The sequence below is a fragment of the Salvelinus alpinus genome, chromosome 9 (assembly GCF_045679555.1).
Source record: "Salvelinus alpinus chromosome 9, SLU_Salpinus.1, whole genome shotgun sequence".
Lineage (NCBI taxonomy): Eukaryota > Metazoa > Chordata > Actinopteri > Salmoniformes > Salmonidae > Salvelinus > Salvelinus alpinus.
In genome coordinates, this window is record NC_092094.1 from 49,085,376 (window position 1) to 49,110,665 (window position 25,290).

Here is a 25,290-nt window from a genome sequence, read left to right on the forward strand (position 1 = left end):
ATGCATTTGAGTCAATCAGTTGTGTTGTGACAAGGTACGGGTGGTATACAGAAGACAGCCTTATATGGAAATTGACCAAGTCCATATTATGGCAAGAACAGCTCAAATAAGCAAAGAGAAACGACAGTCCATCATTACTTTAAGACATGGGGTAGGCAATCAATGTAAATAAGAATTTGTTCTTAATTAACTGACTTGCCTAGTTAAATAAATGTTTAATTAAAAAAATACGTCAGTCAATTCGGAAAATTTCAAGAACTTTGAAAGTTTCTTCAAGTGCAGTCACAAAATCCATTGAGCGTTATGATGAAACTGGCTCTCATGAGGACCGCCACAGGAAAGGAATACCCAGAGTTATCTCTGCTGCAGAGGATAAGTTCATTAGAGTTACCAGCCTCAGAAATTGCAGCCCAAATAAATGCTTCACAGAGTAACAGACGCATCTGAACATCAACTGTTCAGAGGAGACTGCGTAAATCAGGCCTTCATGGTCAAATTGCTGCAAAAAAAAACACTACTAAAGGACAATAATAAGAAGAGACTTGCTTGGGCCAAGAAACACGAGCAATGGACATCAGACAGGTGGAAATCTGTCCTTTGGTCTGATAAGTACAAATTTGAGATTTTAGGATCGAAACCGCTGTGTCTTTGTGAGACGCAGAGTAGGTGAATGGCTGATCTCCACATTCAACGCACACTTAACCAGCATGGCTACCACAGCATTTTGCAGCGATACGCTATCCCATCTAGTTTGGGCTCAGTGGGACTATCATTTGTTTTTCAACAGGATAATGACCCAACACACCTCCAGGCTGTGTAAGGGCTATTCGACCAAGAAGGAGAGTGATGGAGTGCTACATCAGATGACCCGGCCTCCACCATCACCCGACCCCAACCCAATTGAGATGGTTTGGGATGAGTTGGACCGCAGAGTGAAGGAAAGCATGAATCAATATGATACCTTTTAGATTGTTGCATACAGGTTTGAAAATGGTATATGAATGCAAATGGCTTACATCAACTGGTACGTGAATTCAATACTGTTCAGTGGATATGTTGTCAGGATCAAAATGACCACACTGATTACAGGTCATTTTACGTATCTTTTTTCTGCTTACAGTTGATTGACCTGAGCTGTCCTCTGATCAAATGGAGTCCGGAAGACAAGAAGATAAATGCCTTAAAGGATGAACTCCTGATCAATTTATCCTTTTCAATAATATCATTATAGAGCTACATTTGAATATTTTCTGTACATGTACATTGATTCAACTAGCCTTCCTGCTCTCTCTTGTGCCTATACCACATACTAGTGTCATGTACAACTAGTTGTTGATGATCAAGGATTTTAGAAAAGGAGATAGTGATTTAAATAAAGACAGTTAATATAAATACTATGCAAGAAACACATCTGATTTATATAAAAGAATGGTACTGTACCTTTTATTTTTGTTTGTTGCCATCTTGTGATTATTTAAAATTTTGAAATAAATGTTCTTAATTTAAGTTATTGTAATGCTGAGTCTTGTAAATACTTGTGATTTATCTACTTGTCTGCACCAAGAATGATCAAATGTATAAAGTATAAAGTTATATCAAATGATAATGTATAAAGTTAGAACATTTGGAGTGGATAGATACTTAGGCCACGTGATTCTACATACTTTCTATAGTTAAGTTTGTCCACTAGGTGACAGCATTTAATTACATTTACATTTTCTGAGGATTTTGTGGGGATTTTGATACAGCGAGGACAGGCTTAAATGTTCATGTAATTGACAAACCTAAGTTTGAGTCGCCCCAAAAACAATAGACTTGCGCAAATAAGAGGTTTTTGGAGATCATTAAGCGAATCACTTCATGGTACATTGTGGTCAACTGCTGAGATTTGGGAATCTGCATTTGACTGACAGACAATCCCCGGGGAGAAGGGTTGCTATCTGAGGAAGTGCAGTGAAAGAGCGAGACCACTTTGAACTATTCCATATGCACACTGTACTGCACTCCGCAACATTTTAACTAATCATGGAACGGGACAGGACAGCGAGCACCCGGGAAAAACTTCAGTGGACTTTATAAGTGTTCTTGACCGATTTGGTGGATGCCATGCGTTTTAAACCATGGAATTACAAATTATTTGGCTATGGATATGTTTTCTATCGCACATTCCAGTATTTTCATTTTTTGATGTACACGTTTCTGATCATTTTCAGCCTGGAGTAGTGCTCGGAAATGTATCTCTTGGACGGGGTTGGATCTATCAAATAGACAGGACTTTAACTCCTAAATACGTGAGACACATTTTCAATATTGAAAGACAACACGGAATTGTATATTTCTCAGGAAAAGTGAATTGCGCGAAGTTGCCGAAGAACCCAGCGCCGCTTTACATTCAGATCCAATCAATTACCTCGGAAAACTTTATTTTAATTAACTTCAATACTTTTGTGCATGGGCAAACTTGTTTAATTAAATACAGGAGTAAGAGCGCCGAAGGTAAGCCCGAGATTTACATGAACGTTCTCTCAAAAGTAGGGACATCGCCATGCGTCTCTACCAGTATTTTGCTTTTGAACATTTATGAACATTTACCACTATTTACTCGACAACCTCACTCTTATCGTTCATCATGTAAGGGAGGGAATTGGAAAGCCGTGTTTGATAACGGGAGTTTTTCTCCAAACTGTCTGCAATACAATGAGCGGAACGAGTTGGATTTACTCTGCAGGGTGCAAAATCTTTGGAATTACACCACTGTCCGTGTAAAATTGCGATTGAATTCTCTACATAGTCATGCCATGTTTACACACGGGGATTTGGGGAGACTGGATTCATTGACCAAACGTAAAAAAAGAAATGTGAATACCGCTCCCCAGTTTCAACTGCCCAACTATCAGGTGTCTGTCCCGGAGAACGAACCAGCGGGAACTCGCGTAATTACGCTCAAAGCACTGGATACCGACAATGGAGATGCTGGTGAGGTTGAATATGATATGGAAGCTCTGTTCGATAGCAGATCCAATAATTATTTCCAAATCAACTTGCAGACCGGCAGCATCACAACTTTGCAGCCTTTAGACAGGGAGGTCAAGGATACACATGTATTCAAAGTTATTGCTACAGACAATGGCATCCCTAAAAGGTCGGCCACTGCTTACCTCACCGTCACTATTAGTGACACTAATGATCATGGGCCTGTGTTTGAGCAGACAGAGTACAGGGTCAGCATTAGGGAGAACATCGAGGTAGGCTTTGAAGTGTTGACTATAAGGGCCACAGATGGGGATGCCCCATCAAATGCCAACATGATCTATACGATTGTGAATGAGGAAGAAGATAATGCTGGTTTTGAAATCGACCCTAGAAATGGACTAGTCAAGATTAGGGTTCGGCCTGACAGAGAAACCTTGACCCAGTATCTGCTGATAGTAGAGGCCAATGACCAGGGTAAAGACCCAGGCCCCCGCAGTGCCACGGCTACAGTGTATATCTCTGTGGAGGATGAGAATGATAACTACCCCCAGTTCAGTGAGAAAAGGTATGTGGTCCAGGTGCTTGAGAGTGTGGCAGTGAACACCAAAGTGGCCCAAGTAAAGGCCACAGACAAAGACGAGGGCAACAATGCAAAAGTCCACTACAGCATCATCAGTGGCAACGTGAAGGGCCAGTTCTACATCCATTCCCCTACAGGTGACATTGAAATAATCAACCCCCTAGATTATGAGATAATCAGGGAATACAATTTGAGAATAAAGGCACAGGATGGGGGAAGACCACCTCTGATTAATGGCACAGGGATGGTTGTAGTACAAGTTGTGGATGTCAACGATAATGCCCCTATGTTTGTTAGCACACCCTTTCAAGCCACAGTATTGGAAAATGTGGCTATTGGTTATTCTGTGATCCATATTCAGGCTATTGATGCAGACTCCGGTGACAACTCTCATTTGGAGTACAGACTAACAGACATGGCTCCAGGCTTCCCCTTCACCATTAACAACAGCACAGGGTGGATTACAGTCAGTGTAGAGCTGGACAGGGAGACCACTGACTTTTACACTTTTGGCGTAGAAGCAGTGGATCACGGGGTTCCTGCCATGTCTTCCTCGGCCAGCGTCAGTGTGACGGTGCTTGACGTGAACGACAATGTCCCCACTTTCACTCAGAGATTGTATAGCCTTAAAATTAATGAGGATGCTGTGGTGGGTACCAGTGTGCTAGCACTCTCTGCCATAGATCGGGACGTCAACAGTGTGGTAACATACCAGATCTCCAGCGGCAATACGCGGAACAGATTCGCCATCACCAGTCAGACTGCTGGGGGAGTTATCACCCTGGCACTGCCGCTGGACTACAAACAGGAGCGCCAGTATGTCCTGACAGTGACCGCCTCAGATGGCACACGCTACGACACAGCGCAGGTCTTTATCAACGTCACTGATGCCAACACCCACCGGCCCGTGTTCCAGAGTGCCAACTACCAGGTGATGATCAGCGAGGACCAACCGGTGGGCTCCACCGTGGTGGTAATCAGTGCCACAGATGAAGACACAGGAGAGAACGCCCGCATCAGCTACGTCATGGAGGATAATGTGCCACAGTTCAAGATCAACCCTGACACAGGCGGCATAACCACGCAGATAGAAATCGACTATGAGGATCAGGCGTCCTACACGCTGGCTATCATTGCCTGCGACAATGGCATCCCTCAGAAATCTGACACCACATATGTGGAGATCATCATTCTGGATGCTAACGATAATGCGCCACAGTTCCTCAGGGACATATACCAGGGGACCGTGTTTGAGGACGCAGCTGTGTACACCAGCGTCCTCCAGATTTCTGCCTCTGACAGGGACTCCGGGTCTAATGGGAGGCTTAGTTACACCTTTCAGGGTGGGGATGATGGAGAGGGGGACTTCATCATTGAGCCGTACTCTGGCATCATTAGAACAGCCAGGAAACTGGACAGGGAGAATGTGCCTGTGTACAACCTGAAGGCCTTTGCTGTGGATAAGGGGGTTCCGCCTCTGAAGGCAGCCGTGGACGTCCATGTGTCCATCCTGGACATCAACGACAATGCTCCTGTGTTTGAAAAGGACGAACTGTACGTCTGCGTAGTGGAGAACAGTCCTGTGGGTTCTGTTGTAGCCCGCATCACCGCTACAGATCCTGACGAGGGAACAAACGCGCAGATCCTGTTCCAAATAGTGGAAGGAAACGTCCCAGAGGTCTTCCAATTAGACATCTTCAACGGGGATCTTATCGCCCTCACTGATTTAGACTACGAGTCGAAGATGGAGTACACAATCGTCGTCCAGGCAACCTCTGCACCGTTAGTCAGCCGTGCCATCGTGCACATTCGCCTGCTGGATGTCAATGACAATTCCCCTGTCCTACGTGACTTTGAGATCATCTTCAACAACTACATCACCAACAGGTCCAACAGCTTTCCGGCTGGGGTGATCGGGAAGGTTCCAGCCCAGGACCCGGATGTGTCAGATAAACTCCACTACAGTTTTGTGGAAGGCAACGAGCTGAGTCTACTCATCCTGAACCAGGACACGGGGGACTTGAGGCTGAGCAGAGACCTGGACAACAACCGGCCCCTTGAGGCCACCATGAAGATATCAGTCACAGGTAATGAAACTGTGTTCATTTGAATGCAATAGCCTTTTATATGCACCTCCATATGCATGGCAGATATTTTTATATTTAGTTTGTCCTTTCCACTTCCTCTCTTCATTCTTCTATGCGTTTGATTTGTTGCTGTTGTCTTGCAATGAGACCTCTACTAATTGTGTTAGTTGTAAATCCGTTTTTTTGCTGGTACTTGTCTCTACTTAGAAAAGGGAGTCTGTTGCATGTCTATTACGGTAAGACTGGTGTTTGCGCCTAAATCACCACATTGCCCATTACTGGCTGGCTGTCCACTAAAAGATCCACAAAATGTTATCCAACAGCATTGTTGCCACGACAACTACCCCCTTTTGTTCCCTTTGATGTGATTTGCACCCTTACTCTTTGTAACCCCTCTGTCCAAAAAAGGAGGCACGGCAGCATACCCAAGATGAGACCAGAATTAGCTGGGTTCTGTCTGTCTTCTCGTTCAACTTTAACCATATGGCTTGACTTGAAGTATTCAACATCAGTGCTCTGTGCTGTGCTTGTAGCAGAAATACAATGGCATTGCATGAAGTTGTCCAAAGACCATCCTCAGGCACTGTGCTCTTTGATCTCATGCTATTTCATATCTTGTGACAGTAGTTACCATGTTATTGTTTGCGTGTCTTCTAGAGAAAGGGTTTTCCTGAAGTAGTTGACACTAGTTTTTGTTATTCATTTGTTAATTTACTGTACATTTTGGCAACTTGTTTATTGTTTTCCCAAAGAGGCCCATGCTATTTATTACTCGAGCTTGTTGTATTGGTACATTTGCAATCTGAAGAACTAAGATGGGACTCTTTCAAAGTTGAGGCACTTGTTACCGGTAGCAGTGCATGTGTAAAATCACTGGGGAAGCCAAGCCTATGTGTTGTGATAATTGTGTTGTTTGCTCTATAACCTGTTAATTCATATGCCTTGCGACCGTTATATACAGTATAGGCCTAAAGGCCGAGTTACCACCCGTCGCAAAGTAAACAGGAGCTGCCTCCACTATTCCAGCCCCGTGTCAACTTCCACATTTTAAATTAATCAAATCCCCTCTGCTTAGTCTAATACAGTGACAACTAAAAGATACCAACAACTATTTAGTCCAATCAACACAAGCTAAATATGATGTGGCTGTCCATGGTTCTGATTTCTGTGTGTGCGTGTGCGTTTGTGCAAGAAGAAAAACATGTTGATTCACTCTACTTGTCGAGAAACGGCAATGACATACTCCTCTCTTTCATGTTGACGAAACGGTCTATCACTATCATATGATACATGCTTTTATTTTTTGTTGACCTAGGCTACCTGGCAAAAATTCTTGCTTGCTAGCCAAACTTACATTCATGGGCAAAGTTAGCTAGTTAACATTAGCCTTCTACATCTAAGTACATATTGAACTTCCATCCTCTCAGGCCAGGGGCACAACAATGTATGAATTAATGGTTGGATCAGAATCGCCGTTATAGTCATTGGCCAGTACGGAGAATAAAGTAAAACCACAAATCCAAATCCCTATCTCCATCCATGGCTAATTTTAGGAAAGGGACAATTTTAGCTAGCCGGGTAGCTAGACACCAGAGGACAACAGCACAACAAGATGCAACAATTTCAGTTTTTCTGTCAATTACTTATGCTCTCAATGGGATTTAATAGGAGTGACGCCAAATCCAAGCTGGCTACTCGTGACACTTTTGGCCCCCTTGGTTAGCGCACACTGCGCCCGGCCCGCCACAGGAGTCGCTGGAGCGCGATGAGACAAGGATATCCCTACCGGCCAAACCCTCCCTAACCCGGACGACGCTAGCCCAATTGTGCGTCGCCCCACGGACCTCCCGGTCGCGGCCGGCTGCGGCAGAGCCTGGGCGCGAACCCAGAGACTCTGGTGGCGCAGCTAGCACTGCGATGCAGTGCCCTAGACCACTGCGCCACCCGGGAGGCAGGAAAATCTTTTTTAATAATTGTGATGTCACCAGATTAACTGTAGATGCTGTATAACTTTAGCCAGGTAACTAAGATTGAGGGGACCACCATATTTTAGTTAGCTAATGTTAGCATTGCTAGCTATTTTTTACTCTCATTGCTTGTAACAGTAATTGCCATCTCTCAAAGTCAATTGACAACATCATAATTAGTGACTCGTTTCAGGAAACTAGGTGTATGTCGTACGTCACTATTTCACAGGAGAGCCAATTGAATGTAAACTTTTTTTTTAGGAAAATGTGTTTTATGGCAGAAATGAACTTTCATATGCCTTAATAACAAACTTGTATGCCATCCGTAAATATGAATAAAATTGTTAAATGATGAGCCTAGTTGGTTTAACCACAGAAAAAGTTAGGAACCTTACCGCTAGCCATGATTGGCTGAGATAATGGATGGGCTGGACATGCCTAGAGATGAGTTCGGATTGGTCTGCCATGTAGCACGCTTCTGTCTATAACATGAGCTGGTCAGCATGTGTAGGTAATCCTTTATAACGCTGCTTTTTTGAAAGATATCACGTAGTAGAACTGCAAAAGTGTTGCTCTCCACTTTCTGGAGGACCGAGTTTTGAAATCAGTGGAATGCCCCGGCTGGAATTAGAGTATGATAGCTAAGGAGATGGAGAAAATGCTGGCGTTTGATGGCAAATATGTAAAGGGGGTCGAAAAGAGAACACACAGAAGGCTGTTGTATAAAACACATGTCTCCGGATTACATCTTCAAACTAAGGGCAACCATGGCATCCGTGACAGAGAGGGAGAAGCGTCCATCCATGTATACGGGTAAGAGAGTCTAGCTAGCTACATTTTCAGATATTATACGTTTCTAATTTAGTCAGAGAGTAGTTTTCATTTCATGTTAAAGCATACTTTTAGCTAGCTAGCTAACGTTAGCTGGCTGGTTCGTCAACTAACGTTACGTGTATGATCTGTGTAGTGATATTATTCATATTTGAGCCATTTGCATTACTAGTTATAGCCTAATGTTAACTAGCTAGCTAACATTGAACTTGGTTGGTTAGCTACCTGCAGATTCATGCGGGGTAGTAACGTTATGAGTTGGGATAATTGTTGAGCTAGCTACATGTCTAAACAAAAGACTCCACTATGCAAGTAACCATTTCACTACACCTTCTGTATCCTGTGCTTGTGACAAATAAACGTTGATTTTATCTGATATAGTATGTGTTTACCAGAGACGATAATGTGAAGAACATGCACCAAAGTCAAATTAGGATATAATGTTAGGCCAACGAGACAGAGTCCAAGTTCCAAAATTCTCCGGTAGAATGCCCTGCTTTTATTTCGTCACACTCACAACCGTGAGCTATTTTCTGTAATTGGCTCGCCATTATCTTTTTAATAATGATCTAGTTGTGAGTATTTTCCTGTAATAATGAAGACAAATGAGGTAAAGTGAATTTGTTGTCAGCTATATTATGATATTATGCACTGGCTAGCCAGCTAACTTAACATTAGCTAGCTAACAAGCTAGAAACTAACCAAAATATTGTTTAGAAAGTTGCTTTTAGTTGCCTGGTTTACTAGATTTACATATAATTTCATTTTTAAACAGGTGGGTTGATTGGTGTTAAAATACACTAGTTATGCTATTTTGGACCACCAGGCTGCTGATGTCATGCAGCCTGTCGTTTTTGTGTTTAAACCTTTTCATAACGACAACGACAAGTTTGATGTCAGACGACAATAGAATGTTCATGATATCACTGCGACAACTGTCGATGGACATAGTATAAACCACCCTTTAGTCTTGATATCGCCTCACATGTGAATATTTAAAGAGACGGGTGGGGCTGAGGCTTAAGAAGGTGTGAACGATGCTGAAAGGGTGTAGAAAAATCAAAGCTCTCCGGTAGGTTTACCAAAACATTCAAGGAAATTTTTCTCAAAAGTGAGGTTACAAGTCAATGTGACTTTCAAAGCAGAACTACTTTCCCATTGTTCCTCAACTGTAGTGTATGATATACCATTTTGTAGCTCGGAGTTTCTACTTTTATCCAATGGAAAAACACTACATAAGATCGAGCCGGTCGGTCACATATGGCAAAGTTGTTTCCTACTAATTATTTGCCTACTTTAGCATGTCATCATATTTCGATGCCACTCTAAATTAGTGTAATTTAGAAAACAGTCACATTAGCCTCTGAAGTGCAACCCATGTCTAGGGCACAAATAAATATTGGATGCAACTATGGTGGTACCATCTAATTTATGTCTGACTACAACAGTGTACTAACTAGCAGTAACAAACCAACCCAGGGCCATAGCAAAACATATGACAGTTGGTTGCATACTGTAACGGCGTCACCGGCCTTAATCTAATCTGGGTACCAGACTGATCCCCTGGTCATGAACAGATGCCGGGACCTTCCAGAAGGAGCGAAGGTGGGTATCATATAGTGCTGAGCGATTTAGTGCTTTTTGAGGTCATTTCGGTTCGATTGTAAAAAAACATTTATCATGAAATGTTGACATGAAATGCAGTATGCATTACGTGGGTTGAATGCTGTAACAACACCGAATAAAACAATTAATAAAAGTACAAAACTATTAATGGTAGTGACTGCCCATTACTGCAAATCACTTACTAACCATAATTTATTCATATTGCACATTACTTAAATATTTGTTTAATTTGATGACTTTATTAATTCATTCCAAGTCATCATCTCATCTGTATAGAGCTGCTGCCTATGCCATCTGACAAAATCACTATTTTAGTAGTTCTTCAAAGTAAATAAGGCATACTTTTATGACTGCTGAATACCAACTACCAATCACTTAGATCATGTATTTCAGGTAGACATACTTTGCGAAGCAACTACTTTCTATCCCTCTTGATTGCACGTTCTCTGTTCTGTCAATCTCTGTGGGTCTCAGTGCTCCACACAGACCAGTCAAGTAGGTGGGCACGCAATGGATTATCGTCATTGTAGTTAATTACCACGTTTTCTGCGCTAAACTATGTAGAATATTGGCCTGTTGAAAACTAGAACTTCGTTAATAGCTCAGTACTAGTATCATAACATGTCCAGCAATGTGATTTGAACGGTTTAGCAATCTCCCAAAATAATTTAATTCACTGTTCACTTGATATTTTCACAGCTTGTCAGACCTCAAAACAAAACTGTGTCATGTGACACAAGTACCCTTGTGACACCTCCTCCGTTGTTGCGAGTCTCCCTAGAATCCTATGAAAAGGACACGCCATCATGAAGCCTCTGATAGTAACCCGAGTTACTACTGCCCTGATGACACAGATCGCTTCATCAACGACAGGTAATGTGTGTAACGTGAAAAGTACTATTAAAAAAAGACCTAGCTTGATAAACTAGTAAGCTAATTCCCCAGCCAAACAAATACAACTAGTTTTCATTTTGGTTGTGAAGTGCATTAGCAAAAACCTTTGTCGTTTGTTTAGAACAAAATGCAATTCGCCACTTGACTGTCAATTATATCACCCTGTCACAGGCTCTCTCAGTCAACACCACCTCATAAGATTGCCTGCTGCAGTTGTTCGAGAGATGTCCAGTTTGCAGCCAAAAATGCAGCATCGAAAAGACCAGCAAGTGGGCTGTCATCAGCATCATGCAGACATGACCTCGCTGTGAGCATTCCTATGAATGTTGGCAAGTATCCGGCCAGCAACATTCACCTGTCAGCAGCAACAGCTTTCACAGGCTCATCATTTGTACAAATACAGAAGGTAACCCACTTCATTACCTTGATATGTTTGATTACCCAATTGTGAAACATAATTTATTTAAACTGACATTATTTGTTGCTTTTGTTCTACTTCTTAGATGCATATAATGTCCAGAGCATAACCTAGTGGAACCAACCTGATCGCTGTGTTCACTATTCTATTTCACTTTACATTTTATGATAACTGAAGTGAAATAGAAAGGTGAACGCAGCAGTCAGATTGTTTCCACCAGGCTAACCATAACCACCATCATTAATAATGTAGTCAGTGCTCTCTGTGTGTGTGTGTGTGTGTGTGTGTGTGTGTGTGTGTGTGTGTGTGTGTGTGTGTGTGTGTGTGTGTGTGTGTGTGTGTGTGTGTGTGTGTGTGTGTGTGTGTGTGTGTGTGTGTGTGACCGAACAGTATCTTTCATGAGGGGCCAGGGACTGATCTAAGCTGCCATGCCCATCAATGGGGTGCTGGCAAAGACCTCACCCCAGCCTCACCTCTTGCCTGCTCACCAACGGTCGTCGATGGGGAAAACAAACTTCAACGTAGTATATATTTGTGTGTCAGATATCACCTATCCCTAACTCACATAGGTGATAGAACAGTGACTGTGTGTATGTGTTCACAGATGCATGAGATGCAGAGAGATCTGGCGCTCAACACAACCACTCAACACATCCACAATAAGGTGATCACTAATAATACAATACAGCACAAATGTCTAGTAATAGCAACACCCTTTTCATTCCATGTGCCACCGAACTCTGCCTCAATTCTGCCTATTTCTACAGATGGACTGGAGATGCTTTTGCCAGACGGCAGCCTCAGGCGTTTAATAGGGAGACCATAATTGTGTAGGTTTGATCTGACCTGTTCGAACTTCAACATATTTCCTGTTTGTATGTCAGATATTACCTATCCTAACTGCCATTGGTAATAGAACAGTGACTATGTGTGTATGTGTTCACAGCAACATGTATGGGCCAGCACATGGAGACTTGCAAGATGTTGTGATGAAGTCCAGAATGACAGACGGGCTTGTTACTGATGTCTCTGAATGAAGAGAGATTTGGTATAAAAGTTTAACTAGACACAACTTTTACTTGTATTGTCTTTTTTAAATGATTGAATTGAATGGTATCAGTTAATATGGGGAGGGAGAAACCCTGTGTTTTCTGCACCAGGATCAGGGAACTCCTGTTGTATACGGGACACCACAAAGGAAGGTATGACCACTCTGACATGTTTGCCAAGGTAGCCCCATTACCACTAGACAGTATCCGTATCGGCTGGGAATGACAATGAAAGATGAAAGGTGCACATTGTTATATTAGCAGAACACTGCTTCTGTGGTATTATGTAAAGGGTTGTTTATTCTACATGGACCTGTTACTACATTTGAAAGTTATTAAAACCCTGTAATAACAACACATTTCCCTGCACCTATTTGGTGTATGTGACAATAAAACAAGGGCACACCCAAGAAACACCCACATCAAACCACACCCCTAAGCCAACTCACATTTGGCTTCTGTAATGGCTGCCAGCATTTCATGAGGAGCATGCCAAAAAAAGAGGCCAAATCAGCGGGTGCAGTTCCTCTTTAAAACCGGCATAAACAAGTAATAGCAGTGTAGAGAAAATCTGTGAACTCTTTTCAGCTAACCAGACGTTCCTTTGAGGCCTACATTGTAGGCATGCTCCCTACACACTCTGGCTTACATCTTTGTTATGAAACAATGATTGATTAGGGCTGTGTTACAGGAAGAAATGTGCGTAATTTATGATTCCTAGTGCATCTCATATGCACTCCAGTCTAAGATCAGAGCATGCTGCAACTCGCCCACTCTTGGGTTCATTTGAGTGTCTGGACAGAGTATCAGTACTCACACACACACACACACCTTTCTTTTTTCTTTCTCACAAACATACATAATCACTATCTTTCCCTTTCATCAGAGATCTGTTTCTCCATTAGTGCAAGTCCTGCTACTACTATATAGAAACGAACAATTCTGCCCTCTTCTTGCTCATGTACTCTGTTCTCTTCCAAAAATGTGGGCTAGTTATCTTGAATCTGTGGGCATTGCTTCTCTAACCATGAGAATTGGATTAGCTGTCCATGCCTAGCCCAGAATACTTGGCAGGTCTTAGTGTCTGGGTTCACTGGACCTCTCTCTATTAGACCCAAAGCCCCCCCCCCAATTCAATTTGGGGAAATTACCAACAGCATGCTCTGCTGCTTAGGACATGGTCCTAATGCAAACCAATGGCCTTCATTTCTAAAAGTGGGTTTGACAGCGATGTGGCATTTTGTGAACCAGGCAAATGTATTTTTCCAGAGTTTGTTTTGCAGACTGAGACAAACCTCACGCAACCTCATGTTGACTTTTAAACTAATGGGGATTATGTTTTGTCCTGCGATGTGATTTGAGAAAGGGAGCGTTGCGATTGTAGGACCTTAGGCAAGGGAAACATCAAGGGTTCTTGCAGTGGCTCTGAGTACACATACATACACACACATACAAAAATTTGGTTATTGAACTGTTTTCAGCTTGCTGTGGAGTTTGATAACATAGCCTTGTGGATGCATGATGCCCACTCGGCCTGCAAGTAGGGACTTAAACTCAGACTGGGTTATGCTAATTTTGTCCACTCTACAAAAGGTGTTATTGGACGTTAGAATGTTACCTCAGGTGAAATCTTGAGAAGATAGCTGTCAGCTACACATTTATCCTCTGACTTCACACTGAGTGATAAAGGAAATGTGCCATAGAGAATGAACAATGATGACTGTGTCACTGTTGAAACATTTGTTTACAGTGGAGATTTGAGATATCCTTGATCTTTATTGACAATCCCTGAAGCGAGCCAATGACGAAAAGCAGGTAATTGCATATTTGCATAACTTGTCATGCTCTCGCTGCAATGTGAACAATGGTGGTGTACATGTACTAGCTAACAAAAGCATGTCTGTTTGGAATGTACAGATGACGCCACAGAGGTTACCTCATTTTGTGGGTGTCATTATGCTGTATGTCATTCTATGTTGGAATTTGTTTAATGTGATGTTGGCTGCCTAGTGCTTTTGTCATATTTTATTCTCACTGGGATCATTAGCCTAAGTGGAGAACAGTGTCTCCATGTCTTGTTTTGTATACATATCCTGCCTGCAAACCACATTTTCGGGTCGCCTAAATCCAAACAGTGTAATTATTATTATACATTTTTGGGATGGAAAAATGATTAAAGTGAAAACTAAAATAACTAAACCCAGATATAAATAAATGTAGAAAACATAATGGACCTATACACTGAGTCTACAAAATAATCCAGGTGTGATCTATGATCCCTTATTGATGTCACTTGTTAAATCCACTTCAGAGTAGTTGAAGGGGGGGAGACAGGTTAAAGAAGGATTTTTAATCCTTGAGACAACTGAGACATGGATTGTGTATGTGTGCCATTCAGAAGGTGAATGGGCAAGACAAAAGATTGAAATGCCTTTGAACGGATTATGGTAGTTGGTGATAGGCACACTGGTTTGTGTCAAGAACTTCAACGCTGCTTGGTTTTTCACACTCAACAGTTTCCCATGTGTATCAAGAATGGTCCACCACCCAAAGGACATCCAGCCAACTTGACACAACTGTGGGAAGCATTGGAGTCAACATGGGTCAGCATCCCTGTGGAACAATTTTGACACCTTGTAGAGTCCATGTCCCGACGAATTGAGGCTGTTCTGAGGTTCAATAGTGGGGATGCAACTCAATATTATTAATTAAGGTGTTCTTAATGTTTTGGACACTCAGTGTATATTTCTTAATAATATAATCTTTGAGAACTAACAATCACCAAAATGAAAGCTAGACTGGGAGAATTGAAAATTCTAAAAACAATGAATTAAGCAGTTTTCATATATTTGTTTTACATAGGATAAAAGTAGAGACTCATGGTAGCTCATACACTGCAGTTGAGGAACAATGGGAAAGTGATTCTGCTTTGAAAGTTAATAAACTTGTAACCCCACTTTTGAGAAAATGTGCCTTGAATGTTTTGGTACGCCTACTGGAGAGCTCTTCTTTGTCTACACCCATTGAGCTTCGTTCACACCCTCTTAATTAAGCCTTAGCCCCTTTAAAAGATTCACATGAGGCCATGTGCTAAACAACCAAAGATTAGAATACTAAATGCTGGTTTATACTACATCTACCAACATGTCTGTAGACAGTTGTCGCAGTGACATCATGAACATTCTATTGTCGTCCTACATCAAACTTGTCGTTATCAAAAAGTATAAACACAAAAACGACAGGCTGCATGACATCAGCAGCCTAGTGGTCCAAAATAGCATTACTGGTTTATTTTAACACCAACAAACCCATCCGTTTAAAAAATGAATTTAGGGCCTCCCGAGTGGTGCAGGGGTCACTACAGATCCTGGTTCGATTCCAGGCTGTGTCGCAGCGATGAGACTACCAATTGGATACCATGAAATTTGGGAGAAAAAGAGGGTAAAAAATATCAAATAAAAATATGTCAATCTAGCAAACCAGGCAACTAAAAGCAACGTTCTAAACAATGTTTTGGTTAGTTTCTAGCTTGTTAGCTAGCTAGCTAATGTTAAGTTAGCTGGCTATACAGTTCAAATAATGACCATATCATAGATGACAACGTCTTAACTCAAGCTAATTTTTTATTAATTATTACAGGAAAATAAACTCACAACAAGATCTTTATTTACAAGATAATGGCGAGCTTGTTACAGAAAATAGCTTACGGTTGTGAGTGTGACGAAATAAAAGCACTGCATTCTACTGGAGGATTTTGGAACTTGGACATTGTCTCGTTGGCCTAACATTATATCCTAATTTGACTTTGGTGCAGGTCATGTTCTTCACACACACTATATCAAATCAAATGTAAGATTATTTGTCACATGCACAGGATACAGAAGGTGTAAACGGTACAGTGAAATGGTCTTTTAAACGTAATCCCATCTGATAACGTTACTACAGTGCATGAATCAGCAGGTAACTAAATTTCCCCAGCTAGGTTCAATGTAAGCTAGCTAGCTAACATTAGGCTTTAACTAGCAATGCAAATCGCTTTCTGAGACACAAAGAATATTACTACACAGATCATACACATAACATTAGCTAGAGAGGCAGCCAGCTAGCATTAGCTAGCTAGCTAACAGTATGCTTTAACTTGCAATGAAAACAACTTTGACTAAATTTGAAACATATAATATCTGAAAATGTAACTAGCTAGACTCTCTTATTGTCACGTGTGCTCCCTCTCCGGCCTCTAGGTCATCAGGCTGCTCGTTATGGCTCACACCTGTCACCATAGTTACGCGCATTATGACACTCACCTGGACTCCATCACATCCTTGATTACCTTCCTATATACTGTATGTCACTCCCTTCGGTTCCTTCCCCAGGTGTCATTGTTTCTGTTTCATGTCTGTGTGCTGTTCGAGTTCCTTGTTTTGTATTATCTTCCATTTGTTTATTAAAACACTCACTCCCTGAACTTGCTTCCCGACTCTCAGTGCACATCTTTACACTACATTGATGAACGCTTCTCCCTCTCTGTCACTGATGTCATGCATGGTTGCACTTAGTTTAAAGATGTAATCCAGAGACAGGCGTTCTCTTTTCGACTCCCTCCGTGTAATTTTTGCAATCAAACGGCAGAATTTTCTCCAGCTCCTTAGCTATCATACTCCGCTTCCACCGGGCATTCCCTTGATTTCTTAGTTCTTTGTTGCAGTTTTTTGTGATATCTTTTTTTTTTTTAATCTGCGTTAGAAAGGATTACCTATACATACTGAGCAGCTCGTGTTATAGGCAGAAGCATGTTACATGGCAGAACAATCCGAACTCATCTCTCGGCATGTCCAGCCCATCCATTATCTCTGTCAAGCATGCGTAGCGGGACAGTTCCGGTCTTTTTCTGTGGCTAAACCAACTATGCTCATAATTTTAAAAATGTATTTGTATTTACAGATGGCATACACATTTCTTATTAAGGCACATGAAAGTTCACATGTTCCAGAAGGCATTTCTGCCAAAATAAAGGGAATTTCCTAAAACATTTATGATGATGTAAATTTGCCTCTCCTGTAAAGTAGTGACGTGTGACATAGGCCTAGTTTCCTGAAACTAGTCACAAATGTGTAGAATTGCAAGACATTTGCTTTAAAACAGCAACAAACAAAAAAAATTGTAGAATTGCAGAAAATCGGCCCCCCCAAAAATGATACAATGCCAAGATGAGGGAGTCTCAAATGTAGCTGCGCCAACGGCTGGCGGCTGCTACGTCCACCACCTAAGACCCTTTTTGATCCAGAAAAAAACCCCTGGACTGTAGGCCTATATCATAAAGCATAGGCTACATTACACATCTACAAGCACAACATATACATGACATATTGTCTATAGCTTAATGAGTGTGTGAATAAGAGACGCAGTCACATACTCAGAACTAACTGAACTTGTTTAATGTGAAACGTATTGTATTCAGAGCGTTCAGCTTTCAAAGCTTGCTTGTTGTAGCGATAATGACATGTTTATGATGCATTTTAGATGTGTAATGTATGCTTTATGATATACATAGTTACCGATTAAAGATACATGTGAACTTGACCAATGTTGACTCAATCCAACTACCTGATGGCGCCGGAGGAGATGGCTGCCGTTTTATGGGCTCCTAACCAATTGTGCTTTTGTGTGTGATTTTTCGCATTATTTGTAACTTATAATGTACATAATATTCCTACCGCCGTCTCTTATGACTGAAAGGAGCTTCTGGATATCAGGACAGCGATTACTCACCTCGTACTGGACGAAGAGTTTTTCTTTAACGAGTCGGACGCGAAGGATTTACTTCAGACACCCGACAAGAAACAAATCCCCGTCATTCGCATAAAGAAGAGATGGAGATATCGGGGACATAGGTCGGGGTGCCTTCTAAGGATCTGACGGCAAGTCAGTAATCGCCCTCTACCATCAGTTCTATTAGCCAACGTGCAATCATTGGATAACAAAATGGATGAGCTCTGATCAAGACTATCCTACCAACTGGACATTAAAATCTGTAATATCTTATGTTTCACCGAAATCTAATATTAAGGAAGTCTCAAGGTTTTGCTCACCTGAGGTAGAGGATCTCATGAGAAGCTGGAGACCACACTATTTACCAAGAGAGTTTCCATCTATATTTTTCGTAGCTGTCTATTTACCATCACAAACCGATGCTGGCACTAAAACGGCACTCAACGAGCTGTATAACGCCATAAGCAAACAAGAAAATGCCCATGAGGCGGCACTCCTATTGGCCGGGGACTTTAATGAAGGGAAACTTAAATCTGTTTTACCTAATTTCTACCAGCATGTTAAATGTGCAACCAGAGGGAAAAAAACTCTAGACCACCTTTAATCCACACACAGACACGTACAAAGTTCTCCCTCTTCCTTCATTTGTCAAATCTGACCATAACTCTATCCGGTTGATTCCTGCTTACAAGCAACAACTAAAGCAGGAAGTACCAGTGACTCGCTCAATAAGGAAGTGGTCAGATGAAGCAGATGCTAAACTACAGGACTGTTTTGCTAACACAGACTGGAATATATTCCGGGATTCTTCCGATGGCATTGAGGAGTATACCACCTCAGTCACTGGCTTCATCAATAAGATAATCGATGACGTCATCCCCACAGTGACCGTATGTACATACCCCAACCAGAAGCCACGGATTACAGGCAACATCCGTACTGAGCTAAAAATGGTAGAGCTGCCACTTCCAAGGAGCGGGACTCTAATTGGGACGCTTATAAGAAATCCCACTATGCCTTCCGACGAACCAAAAAACAAGCAAAGTGTCAATACAGGACTAAGATTGAATAATACACTACACCGGCTCCGAAGCTCGTCGGACGTGGCAGGGTTTGCAAACTATTATTGACTACAAAGGGACGCACAGCTGCGAGCTGTCCAGTGAAATGAGCCTACCAGATGAGCTAAATAACTTCTATGCTCGCTTCGTGGCAAGCAACACTGAAGCATGCATGAGATCATCAGCTGTTCCAGATGACTGTGATCACGCTCTCCGTAGCCGATGTGAGTAAGACCTTTAAACAGGTCAACATTCACAAGGCCGTAGGGCCAGACGGATTACCAGGACGTGTACTCCGAGCATGCGCTGACCAACTGGGCAAGTGTCTTCCCTGACATTTTCAACCTATCCATGAACGAGTCTGTAATACCAACATGTTTCAAGCAAACCACCATAGTCCCTCTGCCCAAGAACACCATGGTAACCTGCTTAAATGACTACCTACCCATAGCACTGACGTCTATAGCAATGAAGTGCTTTGAAAGGCTAGTCATGGCTCACATTAACACCATTATCCCAGAAACCCTAGAACCACTCCAATTTACATACCGCCCCAACAGATCCACAGATTATGCAATCTCTATTGCACTTCACACTGCCCTTTCCTACCTGGACAAAAGGAACACCTATGTGAGAATGCTATTCATTGACTACAGCTCAGCGTTCAACACCATAGCACACCCAAAGCTCATCACTAAGCTACGGACAAAGGACATGATTGTGGACAATAGAAAATGGAGGACCGAGCACGCCCCCATAATCATAGATGAGGCTGTAGTGGAGCAGGTTGAGAGCTTCAAATTCCTTGGTGTACACATCACCAGCAAACTATCATGGTCCAAACACACCAAGACAGTCATGAAGAGGGCACGACAATGCCTATTCCCACTCAGGAGACTGAAAAGATTTGGCATGGGTCCTCAGATCCTCAAAAAGCTCTACAGCTGCACCATCGAGAGCATCTTGACTGGTTGCATCAAAACCAAATCAAACCAAAGGTTATTTGTCACTTGCGCCGAATGCAACAGGTGTAGACCTTACAGTGAAATGCTTACTTACAACCCCTTAACCAACAATGCAGTTTTAAGAAAAATACCTAAAAAAATAAGAAATAAAAGTAACAAATAATTAAAGAGCAGCAGTACAAAAACAATAGCGAGGCTATATACAGGGGGTACTGGTACAGAGTCAATGTGCGGGGGCACCAGTTAGTTGAGGTAATTGAGGTAATATGTACATGTAGGTAGACTTATTAAAGTGACTATGCATAGATAATAAACAGAGAGTAGCAGCAGCGTAAAAGAGGGGAAGGTGGCAATGCAAATAGTCTGGGTAGCCATTTGATTAGATGTTCAGGAGTCTTATGGCTTGGGGGTAGAAGCTGTATAGAAGCCTCTTGGACCTAGACTTGGCACTCCGGTACCGCTTGCCATGCGGTAGCAGAGAAAACAGTCTATGACTAGGGCGGCTGGAGTCTATGACAATTTTTAGGGCCTTCCACTGACACTGTCTGGTATAGAGGTCCTGGATGGCAGGGAGCTTGGCCTGGACCAATGTACTGGGCCCTACGCACTACCCTTTGTAGTCCCTTGCGGTCAGAGGCTGAGCAGTTGCCATACCAGGCAGTGATGCAACCATACAGGATGCTCTCGATGGTGCAGCTGTAGAACATTTTGAGGATCTGAGGACCCATGCCAAATCTTTTCAGTCTCCTGAGGTAGAATAGGTTTAGACATGCCCTCTTCACGACTGTCTTGGTGTGCTTGGACCATGTTCGTTTGTTGGTGATGTGGACAACAAGGAACTTGAACTCTCAACCTGCTCCACTACAGCCCCGTCGATGAGAATGGGGGCGTGCTCGGTCCTCCTATTCCTGTAGTCCATATTCATCTCCTTTGTCTTGATCACGTTGAGGGAGAGGTTCTTGTCCTGGCACCACATGGCCAGTTTTCTGACCTCCTCCATATAGGCTGTCTCGTCGTTGTTGGTGATCAGGCCTACTACTGTTGTGTCATCGGCAAACTTAATGATAGTGTTGGAGTCGTGCTTGGCCATGCAGTCATGAGTGAACAGGAAGTATAGGAGGGGAATGAGCACGCACCCCTGAGGGGCCCCCGTGTTGAGGATTAGCGCTGCAGATGTGTTGTTACCTACCCTTACCACCTGGAGGCGGCCCGTCAGGAAGTCCAGGATCCAGTTGCAGAGGGAGTTGTTTAGTCCCAGGGTCCTTAGCTTAGTGATGAGCTATGCGGGCACTATGGTGGTGAATGCTGAGCTGTAGTCAATGAATAGCATTCTCACATAGGTGTTCCTTTTGTCCAGGTTATGAAAGGGAAGTGTGGAGTTCAATAGAGATTGCATCATCTGTGGATCTGTTGGGGCGGTATGCAAATTTGAGTGGGTCTATGGTTTCTGGGATAAGGGTGTTGATGTGAGCCATGACCATCATTTCAAAGCACTTCATGGCTACAGACGTGAGTGCTATGGGTCGGTAGTCATTTAGGCAGGTTACCTTAATGTTCTTGTGCACAGGGACTATGGTGGTCTGCTTGAAAAATTTTGGTATTACATACTCAGACAGGAAGAGGTTGAAAATTTCAGTGAAGACCCTTGCCCAGTTGGTCAGCGCATACTCGGAGTACACGTCCTGGTAATCTGTCTGGCCCTGCGTCATTGTGAATGTTGACCTGTTTAAAGGTCTTACTCACATCAGCTACGGAGGGCGTGATCACACAGTCGTCCGGAACAGTTTCAGTGTTACTTGCCTCAAAGCGAGCATAGAAGTAATTTAGCTTTTGTCACTTGGCAGCTCGCGGCTGTACTTCCCCGCCTGGTATGGCAACTGCTCGGCCTCTGACCGAAAGGCACTACAGCGGGTAGTGCATACGGCCCAGTACATCACTGGAGCCAAGCTTCCTGCCATCCAGAACCTCTATACCAGGCGGTGTCAAAGGAAGGCACAAAAAAATGCCAAAGACTACAGCCACCCTAGTCATAGACTGTTCTCTCTGCTACCGCACGGAAAGCGGTCCTGGAGTGCCAAGTCTAGGTCCAAAAGACTTCCTAGCAGCTTCTAACCCCAAGCCATAAGACTCCTGAAAAGCTAATCAAATGTCTACCTGGACTTTTTGCATTGTCCCCACCCCACCCGCATTTTTACGCTGCTGCTACTCTCTGTTTATTACCCATGCATAGTCACTTTACCTCTACCTACATGTACATATTACCTCAATTACCTCAACTAACCGGTGCCCCCGCACATTTACTCTGTACTGGTACCCCCTGTATATAGCCTCACTACTGTTATTTTATTGTTGCACCTTAATTATTTGTTATTTTCTATTTGTCTTATTTTATTTTAAAAATATATGTTTTATTTCATTTTTTTTACTTCAGTTTATTTTCGTAAATATTTTAACACTTTTTTTCTTAAAACTGCATTGTTGGTAAAGGGCTTGTATTCGGGAAATGTGACAAATATTTTTATTTTATTTTATTTCTATGCCAAAACATTCAGTCACATATTTTCCACTCATGTTTACTTAATTTACGACCAACTGGAAGAGTTGTGTCACAAACATACTCCGTGTGACGCAGCGGTCTAAGGCACTGCATCTCAACGCAAGAGGCGTCACTACAATCCCTGGTTCGAAACAAGGCTGTATCACATCCGGCTGTGCCCGGGTAGGCCGTCATTGTAAATAAGAATTTGTTCTTAACTGACTTGCCTAGTTAAATAAAAGTTTGTGGTTGTGGTGTGTTCTCCCTTAACTTTGTTAGTCCCAAAATGCCCTGCTCAGTTAAGCATGGGGAGAGAGTGGCGTGGAGGGAATTCGCTATAATCAGATCTGCATTCCAATGGGGAGCCAAATAGTTCAATGTTTAACTTGATTTTATTGAACTATTCTGTCATTTTATTAAATAAGAGTGGGGTGTTGAATTGCCAAAGCTTTTGGGACCGTACTGTTTCAACCAAAGTTTAGTTAATGTCAATTGAATTGCAGAAGGATATATTTATATTGCACCTTTATTAAATGAAATATACATATTATTTAGAATATGCATGGAGGTATACATATTTTCCTTACAACGTTCAACTTGTAAGCTACTCCGGGTTGGAGTGATTTTAGATGATGAAAGGTGAGGGCCAATGTAAGAGGACAATGTGTCACTTCCTAACCACAAAAACTGTCATGATAATCCTCCAAACCTTCCGCTAAACCCACTAAATATTCTCAGATCACTCTCCCGTTACAATTCAGGATTTTCCCAAGTTTTCTTTAAGGCATTCCCATACCCTCGGGGACAAAGGCCTACTTTATTTGAGCAAGTTTTAGTCAAATCCTAGACTTTTGTTGTAGTGAATGGTACTACGGGATAGTATCACACACTACAGCATGCCAGACTTAGCACATAGGAAGGATGACATCATCGTGACTTAAAGTGCTTCAAGTGCTGACGGCTGGTGATTGGGGGAGAATCTCAGTTGCATTTCCTTGATTCGTTGCATCCTCTAATTTTAGGACGTGACTCACCTTATATTTATGGAGCTTTCTGTGGCGAAACAACTTACAGACAACCTTTTTCTTTACTGTAGTTAATGGCCCTTTTTAAACTATCTGGAATACCCCTGTGCAAGTATTGGTTAACCTGGCCTTCCCGCCTAAAGAAAGTGTGGGGGAGGTTTCTATCTCCCACTAGACCCAAAGTGGTTCAACCTTGGAGAAAGGGGCAAAGGGGGAATTTGGAGACTGTGAGGCTTTGGCAATTCATAGGGTGTCACTATAGCAACCGGAAGCATTCTCACTCCTTGGGACATTCTTAAGGAGGGGTGGGGGTTCTAAAACGGGTCCCTTTTTTGGGAGTTACAGAGAGGGGGACTTCTCAGACCCTTTAGAAGCAGGGCAATGGGAGCTATTGTCCTTATGCAGATTTCTGTCATGCTCACACAAAGCTGTTTGTGGGACAGCAACTCGGAGGAAAGACAATCGCTGAAAGAAGGGATTTGTTTTTTTCTCTTCGTGTCTGGGGCTCAGTCAGACCAGGATCAGACAGTGGGCCTGTCAAAACAGGTGTTTCGTCTAACTAGCTCACATTTGCTCATATAGGCTAATTCACACTTGGCTTCAAAGTAAAAGTTCCACTTTTTCGTGGGAGATGCTGATTAGCATTGATTTGGGGTTGGCAGCTATATTTTGTATTTGGATGGAGTTGGATGCTTTTTCAGATAGCTGCCAAAGTGAGAGTTACTAGACTGTGCTGACAGGAACATTCTGCATTTGGTTTCACTGTTCATCACAAAACTGCAATGTATTGACACCATTGATTCAGAATTTATTTTATAGGCATTGGTTTCCTTTTTCAGTTGAGTTGCACCTATTGTTCCCCTTTTCCTCAGCTACCCGTTTACAGAAGAGGGGCTTTATTTTCAAATTGAAAATGGATGCTGCGGGATACAAAAGGAATTGTTGAAATCTGAGACGTAAAGCATGATTTCTATGAAGGTATTTCCTATGAGGTTACACAAATACACTGGTCAGTAGGTCATCACCCACTGCTGGAACTAAACTCTAATCTCTGAATTCCTCAAACAAAACACAATTAAACATTTTGGTTGAGCATTTCTGACATTTCACAGTAAATGACTGAATGTTATTTTACCACAGAGATAGACAAGAGAAAAATAAAATGCTGATGGTTAACACCCACTCACCTCTCAGCGTTTTCTGTTAAAGTTCAATTCCCTTTCAGTTGTGGAAATCCCCATTCATTTTATTCAACTTTTGGCCATTTGTCATGACCATATGCCAAGTTTTACAGTGTACATGCTAACCTAGTCATTTGTAGTAATATGTCTGGATTCTTGACATTTGGCAGAGTTAAACTGAAAGTGGAGGAGCGCATTGATGCAAATTGAAATCGCATGTGGCTGTTTGCAAGTCTGGATTAATGCAGGGTTTTACACGGGCTCAACGCCCTGGGCCCAAGCCCATAGGGGGCCAGAGGCAGAGATAAAACATTTGCAAATATTGTAT

The 25,290-nt window shown here is 42.4% G+C and overlaps 1 protein-coding gene across 2 annotated transcripts in view; it reads left to right on the forward strand.

The window, feature by feature from the left end:
- The first annotated feature begins 1,765 nt into the window (after positions 1-1,765).
- LOC139530258 (cadherin EGF LAG seven-pass G-type receptor 1-like) overlaps positions 1,766-25,290 on the forward strand; it is an 84,918-nt gene continuing 61,393 nt past the window's right edge. For both annotated transcript variants that reach the window (XM_071326492.1, XM_071326493.1), the window contains exon 1: positions 1,766-5,640. In XM_071326492.1, the coding sequence (XP_071182593.1) occupies positions 2,121-5,640 (3,520 nt within the window). In that variant the 5' untranslated portion in view covers positions 1,766-2,120. The remainder of the gene's footprint in view (positions 5,641-25,290) is intronic.